The sequence below is a fragment of the Ovis canadensis genome, chromosome 11, assembly GCF_042477335.2.
Source record: "Ovis canadensis isolate MfBH-ARS-UI-01 breed Bighorn chromosome 11, ARS-UI_OviCan_v2, whole genome shotgun sequence".
Lineage (NCBI taxonomy): Eukaryota > Metazoa > Chordata > Mammalia > Artiodactyla > Bovidae > Ovis > Ovis canadensis.
In genome coordinates, this window is record NC_091255.1 from 27,227,221 (window position 1) to 27,239,647 (window position 12,427).

The window sequence follows — 12,427 nt, forward strand, 5'->3', positions numbered from 1 at the left end:
CTGTCTGAGCCACCAGGGACTACATCTAATGGTCTCATTAGAGTCAGGTTAAACACTAAGCAAAATTCATTACAGTTCATATTACATCATATCAGGAGTACATATGCCAGGTGGTCCCTCTGTTAACGATATCTTTGGTGTTAACACTAAGATCTCTACTTTGTAAAGTAAATCTATCTGCAATTAACAAAACAACCAATGAATAAGCTACCATGAAAATACACTATTCCACCCCAATATTTTACCTAATGGCTTAGTATCCTTATATTAATGACGATTTTGATAATGCCAAGCAAGATGACAACAAATTTCTCTAACTGTGCTATGCTCAAATCTGTAACTGCATTCCAGAAGCTTTCAGATACAAATACATTGAAATACATGAAAAGTAAATAGATATTACAAAATATTTAAAAAACTGCAAAATTTGAGTTACAATGTTCTTTCTTATTTATACGCTAACCAAACCAACCAGACTTGAAACTAAGTCCAATTAATAAACAAATAAAAGGTATGTGAGTGAAGTGGAATTTACTCACTCTTTGCAACCCCATGGACTATACAGCTCATGGAATTCTCCAGATCAGAATACTGGAGTGGGTAGCCTTTCCCTTCTCCAGGGGATCTTCCCAATCCCAGGATCGAGCCCAGGTCTCCCACATGGCAGGAGGATTCTTGACCCGCTGAGCCACAAGGGAAGTCCATAGATACTAGAGTGGGTAGCATACCTCTTCTCTAGCGGATCTTCCCAACCCAGGAATCGAACCAGGGTCTCTTTCATTGCAGGTGGACTCTTTACCAACTGAGCTATCAGGGAAGCCCTAGAAGCGTTCAAGTTTTGAATAATGGTCACATGCATGTGTGTGTGCAAGTGTGCCATCGCCTCAGGCTGACTCTTTACGACTGTAGCCTGGCAGGCTCTTCTGTCCGTGGGATTCTCCAGGTAAGAATCCTGGGGTGGGTTGCCATGTGCTCTTCCATGGGATCTTCCCAGCCCAGGGATTGAACCTGCATCTCTTATGTCTCCTGCATTGGCAGGCGAGTTCTTTACCACTAGAGCCACCTGGGAAATCCAATGGTCACATATATAGGAACAAAAATACTTAAGATTCTTCAGTCTACAAAATTTTACTTATGAAATTTTGATTTTAATCATAATACTGTTAAGTATCTGTTCACTTTCATTTAGCTATTTCAACTACTGATATGATACACATGTACTTATAGGGCTCAGTTCTTCTTAAGCCTCAACTTACTTTGATCTAAAAAGGAAAATAAATAACCAGCAAGGACCTACTTAAAAAAAAAGGTTAAGAATAAAAAATAAAAAGGAAAATCAAAAGAGTTAATGAAGGCAATCCAGAAAAACACAACTGTTCAATAACATGAACAATACTATTTTTAATTATAAATTTAATGAAACAATTATACATTTTCAATAGTAGAGCAAAGCAAGATAATGTCTATTTTATGGATTATATAAGTTATACCATGTCCACTTAGTAGAGCTTCATTTTGGCTATCTCCAAAGACTATCAAATTAAACTGGGGCCAATGATATCAGTGATCATTCTCCAAAATACATTTACCAGGACCTCTTGATTATAAATGTTAATGGAGAAAAGACGTAGAACTGAAGAGGCAACAAACCAGCCTACTCGCATTCAAACATGGGTGTCATAGATGTACTGGTAACTACAAACTAGTAAGATCACTACAAAAAATGGATTCAAGAGAAGTTAAAAAAAAAAATCATGTACCTTCAAACTTTCATCATTCTATTAAACATTTAACAAGTTTTCTGCTCTTCCACCCCATTTCACAAATGAATGACAGCTCATCACAAATTAAGAGACAACACAAAGCTAAAACGAAATTAGCTCACCCCCAATTTAAGTAGAAAATTTATAAGCATTGTCTCACAATTTAGGAATATGGATAAGGATCAATAAAAGAATTTAAAACACCACGCTTAGGTTTTGCGGCCTATCGTCTGAAATAGTTCTCTTCCCTAAGGATCCATCATTGTATGAAGAGTATGTATTGTCTTAACTCCCTATCCTACACGTTCCTTAAACACCTGTGACTGTTTTCTCTCTTCTCAACGGATCAGTGCTCATATGTCAAAGTCCTTTCTTATCTAGGTTTACTATAGAGAACAACTTTAACATGTGAAAGAGAGAAGCAATTTAGAATAAAAGCAAAAGATAGCTCAAAGGAAGGGAGATTATAATCTTCTAAGAAATAAGTTAACCCCAATACATACTGAAGAGACAGATCTTTAAAATGGAGGTATTAAAGTATTAATATAAAATTTAATATGAATAAATATAAAATAATTCTAAAAATAAATATAAAATTTATATATTTATATAAACTTCTACTATTTTCCAGGAAGAGTTAAAGCTGTTGAAATATAGAAACACTATGCTCTATACAACCAATCTTCTTGAAAAAATTCTGATTAAGTCATGGTTGAAAACTCTGAGGTAACTATTCAGAGAAGACATGAGAAACAGCTGTTTTGTGTTCAACGACTCCTCCACATGGTCTTCCCTGGCGGCTCAGATGGTAAAGAATCTGCCTACCAAGCAAGAGACCAGGATTCAGTCCCTGGACTGGGACGATCTCTTGGAGAAGGGAGTGGCACCCCATTCCAGTATTCTTGCAAGGAGAATTCCATGGACAGAGGAGCCTGGTGGCCTACAGTCTGTGTGGTCACAAAGAGTCGGACACAACTGAGTGACTAACACACCCACACACTCCTCCACGTGTCTATTTTATATGTTCATATTTACATAAAAAGTGTTTTTAAGGTAGGATCTATCAGCAATATAACAGCTTAAATTTAAGTTCTCTTTATCATAAATTTGAAAAGTAAAATATTAAAATCAGATTCATACGGGGGAAATAAGATTCTCGTGGTCTTTAACATCACATTTTTTGACAGCCAAGCAATGCCACAGGCCTAACCACTTGAGAAATTAATGAAATAGTGACTTTTCTATAAAATTTTTTCTAAAAAACCTGAGAGATATGACTCCAACTTAACTTTATAAACATAAACTTTATTACTTATAAGTAATCTTAACATTTAATTTACAAAAGAAGAGAATATAATTTTTTCTTGAAAACTTCTCTATGCTACCCTGTCTGCTCTGCAAACAAAACTCATTTTCATGTTTTACTCCATGACTCTTCTTGTCCACATCTATGCTTCACTCAGTACATCAGATCATTCTCAAAACTGAATTCATAAAACATGCCTATTCAAGAACAGATTCACTTACTCCAGCAAGACATTTTTCCAGTGTATCCAATATAATCAACTGAGAGAGATATAAATTTTTTTCAGCAGCTTCTCCAAATATTCTCTAAAAGAAAAGATATTCAGAACATTAAAGTTGGTTATTACTCCCCACTACAAATCAGCACACATCTGAAAAATGAGGGACTAAGGATCAAGAAAATCAACAGTGTGCTATTTTATCTCCCAGATTATACTATATTTAAATCTATTATTTCTGATTTTATCCTAATGCTCACACAAAATTCTCAGGCAAACAAAAATGCTGGAATTTACTACAATCTGCCATTAGTCTGCCACAGTAAAAGATACTCTAATTTATACTTTTAAAATATGTAGTAAATGTACTTTGAAATGAACACCATTAAAGAAATAGTAACATTAGGAAAGTCCCATGAAAGTTTTTAAGTACAATTTAGGACTGAAGCGACTTAGCAGCAGCAGCAGGTTTGAACAATGTTTTTTAAATATATAGGATTTAGATATATAGATCTTTACTAGAATGTTAAACATTTAACCATACTTTGATGCCACAAAATAATCAAAAAAAATCAAAGCCTAAACTCTTATAGCAACAAAATGCTATAACATCAATTACAGTAAGTCTTAAACATTCACTATGCTATTTACCAACAAGAGATTATGGCTTCCACAATTTAATTTACTCAATAAGCATGAAATGAATGCCAATATCGCAATACTGTTTTCATTTTTAAAAGAAGGGTCCAAATACCAAAACATTTTCAATCTGACTGGAAACATGTCCATTTATTTATATAAGCAAAATCCTATCACTATGACCCACACACTGTGTAACAGAATAGCTCCATAAAATCTTAAATGTATTTCTGTAAAGCACTATACATGTTTATAAGAAGTTCTGCTTTTTTCAGAAAATCTTATTTTTTTTTCCATAAAGAGAAAATATCTTTGTAAAGCAAAGGACTGACCACACCTCCAGTTTACCAATTTTGTAACTCTGGGATAGCTTCTAATCAACTTTTCAGAAACAAAACACACCAAAGATGATATGACTATGAAAATGGTACTTACTGATTTTCACAATCTACAACCAAAAATCAGTTTCATTGCTCAATACAAACAATAAAAATCGTGGTTTTAAGTGCTCAAAACAAGCTGAGCAGTTTGGGAGTTAATCCAGATATATCCAGATCGGCTGTTCTGAACTGAGCATGAAGCAGATTTTAGATAGGGACTGACACAGAGGAAAGAACCACCTGGCAGGACAGGAAAAATATTGATAGTATGTTCAAAGGGACACAGAGAAAACAGCAGGAGTATGCTGAAGTCTAGGGGATGTGAACAAATTGTATAAAGCAAGGAATGAAAGAAGCAATTATGAGCTTTTGACAGCGGAAATACTTGATGAAATTGGTATCTAAGGAAAACTGTTTTAACACAGACTCTCTACAATGGAATCTGCCACAGGTTACAGGAGGAAGGAAATAAACAGTATCTTCACAAAAGCACTTCACATTTTAGGACTACAAAGTCATATTTTATTTACCAACTCCTTTGGACTAGGACAATCTGATATGTAAATATTCAAATGACAAGCTAAGGAAAAGATTTAAATAGATTATTATAGTCAATTCATATATGACAAAATCTGTATGAAATTCTAATTTCAGAAAAATCGAACAGTAGATAGAGTCACAAATAAGACAAGTATCTAAAACAAAAGAATTAAAATCTAAAAAGAAAGTTAAAAGGTTATCTTCACTTATCCACAAGTTAAGACAAATCTTTACATCCAGAGTCCACAGAAAATGACTTTACATACTTCAAAATATGTTGCTCCAAATTTTAAAATAGAAAACAAACCAAATTCCCCCATAAAACAGTAAAGCAAATACTCACCATATTGTTAACATTCTTTAAGATAGTGGTGAGGCCACTTATAACCAAAGAAAACTTGTATTTGGAAATATTGATAAGACATTCCTTGTTGTGCTCAGTGCTGACTTTGGTATGTGTGTTCTGCTGTCCTGTTTTTATTGGAAGCTGAGGAAACAAACAAACCAAAAAAACACGTAAATTTACATTTTAAAATAACTAATGAGAAATCTATTTCTCATTGAAAAATCATGAGATTTTTAGGAACATTTTATCAAGCACAATTACATGTATTTGTAGATTAAACTCCAATTTTCAATATATAAAGAAATTTATAGCAAATCTAAAATTCTGAAGAAATTTCAATTTTTTCAGCTTTCTATAAGTCATAAATCTTTATCTACAAAATTAAACCTTTACCCAGCACTATATAAGACAGAATGATGACTCACAGAAATAGAGCTACTTCACTGAAGCTAAAAATTATTTCAGAGAAAAATGCCTGCAAGAAAATGCAAACAATCTTTTCCCTTATATATTGAACTCAAGCATTTAAAAAATCAATAGATCAAGAAAATCTATGCCTTAGACCTCTGGTCAATAATGGCAAATAACTCCAGAATGTTCAGAAAACAAAACAAACTGTATAGCCTACAATATACATGGTCAAACTGACTCAGGTAAGATAATCACCCTCAGGTACACAGTTGAGGGAGTAACAGAATGACAAAAAGATAGATCTCATGGAAAAAAATATCCTTTAAGGGGACCACACTTATCTGAGAATGAACCAATTTGCACTACAAAGAAGTTCATTTCTATTCAGTTTAAGAGCAGCATTCTGTATTGAAAGCATCACAAATATATGTACTGTTTAAATATTAAATCCTGCTAACACTAACAGAGAACACTGATGAAGTTCCTCCGTGAAAAAACAAACCTGAGTCCAGCTTCCTCTTTTTAAAATGGTGCAACAAAAAGTGGAAAGAGACCAAGTAGCATGTCAAAATTTCCTTAGTTAATAATTTGACTAACTTGACAGTAAAGAAATACTAAATAATGTTTGAAGAGATAATAGCTGAAAATTTCCCTAACATGGGAAAGGAAATAGTCAGCCAAGTTCAGGAAGCACAGAGAGTTGCAGTCAGGACAACGCCAAGGAGGAACACATGAAGACGCATAGTAATCAAACTGACAAAAAACTAAAGGCAAAGATAATATTAAAACCAACAAGGGAAAAACAACAAATAACATTCAAGGGAACTACCATTAGGTTATCACCCAATTTTTCAACAAGCCAGAAGGGAATGGCACCATATATTTAAAGCGGTGAAAGGGAAGAACCTACAACCAAGAATACTCTACCCAACCAGACTCTCCTTCAGATTTGATGGAGAAATCAAAACCTTTCCAGACAAGCAAAAGTTAAGAGAATTCAGCACCACCAAATCAGCTTTACAACAAGTGCTAAAGGAACTTCTCTAGGCAGGAAACACAAGAGAAGGGAAAGACCTATAGAAAAAAAAAAAAGAACAATTAAGAAAATGGTAATAGGATCATACATCGTCTGAGGAGGCCTTACAAATAGCTGTGAAAAGAAGAGATGTGAAAGGCAAAGGAGAAAAGAAAAGATATACCCATTTGAATGCAGAGTTCCAAAGAGCATGGAGAAATAAGAAAGCCTTCCTCAGCGATCAATGCAAAGAAATAGAGGAAAACAACAGAATGGGAAAGACTAGAGATCTCATCAAGAAAATTAGAGATACCGAGGGAATATTTCATGCAAAGATGGGTACAATAAAGGACAGAAACGGTATGGGCCTAACAGAAGCACAAGATATTAAGAAAAGGTGGCAAGAACACACAGAAGAACTATACAAAAAAGATCTTCACAGCCCAGATAATCACATTGGTGTGATCACTCACCTAGAGCCAGACATCCTGGAATGCAAAGTCAAGGGGCCTTAGGAAGCATCCCTATGAACAAAGCTAGTGGAGGTGATGGAATTCCAGTTGAGCTATTTCAAATCCTGAAAGATGACGATGTGAAAGTGCTGCACTCAATATGCCAGCAAATTTGGAAAACTCAGCAGTGGCCACAGGACCAGAAAAGGTCAGTTTTCATTCCAATCTTAAAGAAAGGCAATGCCAAAGAATGCTCAAACTACTGCACAATTGCACTCATCTCACATGCAAGCAAAGTAATGCTCAAAATTCTCCAAGTCAGGCTTCAACAGCACATGAACCGTGAACTTCCAGATGTTCAAGCTGGATTTAGAAAAGGCAGAGGAACCAGAGATCAAATTGAAAAACATCCATTGGATCATCGAGACAGCAAGAGAGTTCCAGAAAAACATGTACTTTGCTGTACTGACTATGCCAAAGCCTTTGACTGTGTGGATCACAACAAACTGTGGAAAATTCTTCAAGAGATGGGAATACCAGACCACCTGACCTGCCTCCTGAGAAATCTGTTCCAGTCAAGAAGCACTACTTACAACTGGACATGAAACAACAGACTATTTTCCAAATAGGGAAAGAAGTACGTTAAGGCTTTATACTGTCACCCTGCTTATTTAATGTATATGCAGAGTGCATCATGAGAAATACTGGACTGGATGAAGCACAAGCTGGAATCAAGACTGCTGAGAGAAATATCAATAACCTCAGATATGCAGATGACACCACCCTTATGGCAGAAAGTGAAGAAATAGTCTCTTGATGAAAGTGAAAGAGAAGAATAAAAAAGTTGGCTTTCAAGCTCAACATTCAGAAAACTAAGATTATGGCATCTGGTCCTATCACTGCATGGCAAATAGATAGGGAAATAGTGACAGACTTTATTTTCTTGGGCTCCAAAATCACTGTGGATGGTGACTGCAGCCATGAAATTAAAAGACGTTTGCTCCTTGGAAGAAAAGTTATGGCCAACCTAGACAGCATATTAAAAATCAGAGATACTACTTCGCCAAAAAAAGGTCCATCTAGTCAAGGCTATGGTTTTTCCAGTAGTCATGTGTGGATGTGAGAGCTGGACTATAAAGAAAGCTGAGCACCGAAGAATTGATGCTTTTGAACTGTGGTGTTGAAGACTCTTGAGAGTCCCTTGGGCTGCAAGGAGATCCAACCAGACCATCGTAAAGGAAATCAGTCCTGAATACTCATTGGAAGGACTGATGCTGAAGCTGAAACCCCAATACTTTGGCCATCTGATGCAAAGAGCTGACTCATTTGAAAAGACATGCTGGGAAAGATTGAGGGCAGGAGGAGAAGGGGATGACAGAGGATGAGATGGTTGGATGGCATCACCGACTCAATGGACATGAGTTTGGGTAGGCTCCAGGAGTTGGTGATGGACAGGGAGGCCTGGCGTGCTGTGGTTCATGGGGTCACAAAGAGTCAGACACGACTGAGCGACTGAACTGAACTGACAAGAGGAAAATCCCAAAACTGTATTACATCCTCAATGAGATGTACAGCAGGACAAGTTTAGAGCTTAGCTGAAACACAGGGAGGTTTCTGCACACAGCAATTGGCTCTTGTCTGCAAAATGTCTATAACAAACTTTGAAAAGAAGAAAGCACACTTTAAACCATCACTGTCTAATAGAACTTTCTGTAATGAGGCTATTACACTGTATTAATAATGCTCATTACAGTAGTCACTAGCCACATATGGCTATTAAGTTTAAGCATCTGCTACATGGCTAATGCAAATAAGGAATCAAATGTTTATTATTATTTAAATTTATTCTACTTAAACTTAACATTAAGTAGCCATTGTGCTCACTGAACAGCATAGTTCTAAACTAACCAGCTAAAGAAACACCCCCTTCCAGGATGAAGACCACATTGAGAAGAAATTGCTGAGATATACTCCAAATTGAAAACAATAACAACAACAGGGGCAAAGGAAAAAGATCCCAATCAAAGTTAGAAAAGAGAAGAAAGCCAAGAGAGCTTACAAACAATGAGATGATGTATTTATTTAATTCATTAAAGCAATAAAAGCACTCCAGAGCCATGAAGATAGAAAGCTATACTGGCCCACATTTCTCTTCTAACAACTTAGGAAAATTAATTTCACATAAAAATGAGCAACAGAAAACACTGTAGTCAAGTCATATGTGAAACTATTTTGAGAAAAAAGGAATGAGACAGAATAGCATTACTACAGAAAATGAAAACATGCCAAAAAGATATGTTCACCAACAGATGAAACTGTAAATTATTAATTCAAAATGAGCCAAGAGAAGTTTTTAAATGACTAAAGATATGAAATACATTAGAATTACAAATAAGTTGACAAAATTCAGTAAAGAATTAGAAAAAAAATCATTTCAGAAGTGAAGACTAACCAGAGATATTAAAGAGTAAATAAAACAAAATATAATGCTTTAAGAGAAAAAGGTAAACAGGAGGAAAATTCTAATATTCAAAAAAGTAAGAAGGAAAATGAGATGGGGATTTACAATAAAGTGGCAGAGAAAACAGGCAAACAAGATCCAACATATGTGTAATAGGAGTCCTCAAAGAAGGAAACGAAATCAATGGTGCAGAATGGATATTACAAATGAATTCAAGCAAAGTTTGCTGATAATTTGTTTAAATATTTCAAACTATATAAAGGGCACACCACATACATGGAAAAACTAATTCAGAATGACCAATACCAGGTCATATTTTAGTAAAACTTGATCTTCTGTGAATAAGAAACAAACAAATGAAAAAAAAAATCCTTTGAACATTTAAGCAGAAAGAGAAAGTCACTTACACAAAGAACAAAAATCAGACTGTCCTCAGACTTTGAAGATACTATATGCTAATGAAAAAATGAAATAACATTTTAAGATTCTCAAGAGAAGATAAAGTAAGCCAAGGATTTTACACGCAGGCAAACTTACTTCCAAGTAAAATGGTGATAATCAAACTGTTATGAATTGCATGGAACCAGAAAATATTGTTCCCTTGAGCCTATCCTGAGAAACCTACTAGACAATATGCTTCAGTCAACCAAAATAACAGAAGACACATCTACACTATGAGGGACCATTAAATATATCTTTACTAAAAGAACTGAAAATAAATAATGATAATAAAGGAGAAAACACACCATGTAACTGCTAAATGTAATGACAGTATAGATATGGTACAGTTATCAAAATTGGGAAAGGGCAGTGAGAATACACAAAAAAGGATACTCTTGGTATATGGACTGCCTTATGGTACTAAGAGTAAAAGGACATTATTTTAAACCAAATGCTGGCTGAGAAGGAGATGAGAACAGGTTACTAGCTAATTTCAATACTGCTTATGGAAGAAAACCACTGTTTAACAACTTCCCCTCCCAAAAAAGGGAGGAAATTAGAGTACTATACAAAGACATCAATATAAAAATAACCAACAGAAAAAAAAAATTGCTGGTTTGTCTTGGGTGAGCAGTGGCACAGGCCTAGCACCAGATGCTTAGGTGAAAATCTACACAGTGGGTGACGAAACACAGCCAAGAGCTTTCCACGTGGCTCACCTTAAGTTTCTCCCACACAGTCCCACTGCAGCGGCTTCTCAGATTTCCCTAAAATCTCCAACTGGTCTATCCATTGCCACTGATGTAGAGGATCTGGTTAGTGACTCCTTTTCTCTGATCTTCCAACTCCTCCTTCTAGAGTTTCACCTCACAAGTCCTCTCAAAATTGTACATGGTCTAATTTCCATAATAAGTCGCTTACCCCATCACACAATCGGCTTCCCTGACTGAACCCTAATACACAAACCTCCTGAAACACCAAAATATATGCTGAGAGAGCAAATAACATAGACCACAGAATTTAAATGACTTAAATAAAAGACTTATATAAATGTAACATTTAAAAAATGACAAAAATGAGTCAAAATTCATCAAACTATGGAACAGTCTCCAGGATATATCTTTAAGTTGAAAAAACAGGATGAAGAAAATTCATCCTGGAAGGAGGAGGAGAAATACACACACACAAATCTTCACACATACAATAACTGAAAGATAAAATACAAAAGCTTTTAAGTGGTTATCTTTAGGAAACGGAAGAAATAAAGGTGACAAGGACAGAATCTACATTCCCTGGGTTTTGTACATTTTATTTTTAAATTATGTAATTTATGTAAACATAAAATTTAAATACTAAAAAATAAAAGAATAAAAAACAAACAAACTGAAATTCATATCTAAGCTTTTATTGGCATAATCATGAACAGAAGAACTATTCTAAGTTATTTTAAATCATACTAGGCTGACTATACATTCATAACGGAATATACTCTTGGGACAAAGAAAATGAAGATAAATCTTGATTCTGAACATATTGTGGGATCAAGGAAATGAGTGATTAGGTGACATTTTAATTCTATCACTACTGGTGTTATTAAAAACTGAGACTCTCAGCATGGGAGAGGAATAGTAAAGTAAAAACCCTGTAGTCTTGAACTGGAATTGAAAGTATCTATTGATACATCAATTCTTACTATAGTTTATCCTGTATGAAGAAAATGAAATATGTCTTTCTACCTTTGTTTGCTGAAAATGCCTAGAAACAATGTTCGACCCTGCAGTAACGATCTTGAGATACCATTTCCTGGTCAAAGGAATCGGGACCCCCTCAGAAAACAGCTGATTCCACATCCAAAGCAAAAAGGTACATGGTAAAACTGGAATACCTTGTCATACCAGATAGTAAGAAAGCTGCCAAAGAAAGCTATCAAAAGGTAGAGTCAAAAAAGACTCAGGAATGTATTTTGAGAAGGCTCCCACTGGTCAAAAAGGGAATAATTTGAACACTAAGAGCAACAATTTTAAATTATTTAAAAATCAAATATATTTTAATTCATACTTCTGTTTCCATTTAAGGTAGAGTACTTCACAGCAAAATAACCCCTACCTACCCCTAACTCACACACAAAAAAGATTAAAATATCAACTGTTTCAAGATTTTAGAGAGCTACTGAAGGAATGAGGTTAGAGAGGCTAAGCTTCAAAAAAAAAAAAAAACGGTGAACTATGTGGAGGTAAGGTGATCTTTTGCAGCTGTTTCCACAGCCCCCCACCACCTCCCACTGGGGCATTTGCAGAATCTGGGCCAAAAAAAAAAAAAAAGAGAGAGAGAGACTCAGAAATATGCCTTTTCCAAGCAAGTACCTCTGTGGAAGGAAGAAAGAGGAACCATCAGAGATTTTGGTTGTCACTGAGAGCTGGAGTGACAAAACTGAAAACATGAGGGAGTCTCAAATG

At 35.3% G+C, this 12,427-nt stretch overlaps 1 protein-coding gene across 9 annotated transcripts in view; it reads right to left on the reverse strand.

Annotated features, from left to right (window-relative positions):
- Positions 1 to 12,427, reverse strand: part of NF1 (neurofibromin 1) — a 254,089-nt gene that overhangs the window by 192,280 nt on the left and 49,382 nt on the right. For all 9 annotated transcript variants that reach the window (XM_069602902.1, XM_069602905.1, XM_069602904.1 and 6 more), the window contains exons 2-3: positions 5,189 to 5,332; positions 3,291 to 3,374 (exon numbers count right to left, since the gene is read on the reverse strand). In XM_069602902.1, coding sequence (XP_069459003.1) covers positions 3,291 to 3,374; positions 5,189 to 5,332 — 228 coding nt within the window. The remainder of the gene's footprint in view (positions 1 to 3,290; positions 3,375 to 5,188; positions 5,333 to 12,427) is intronic.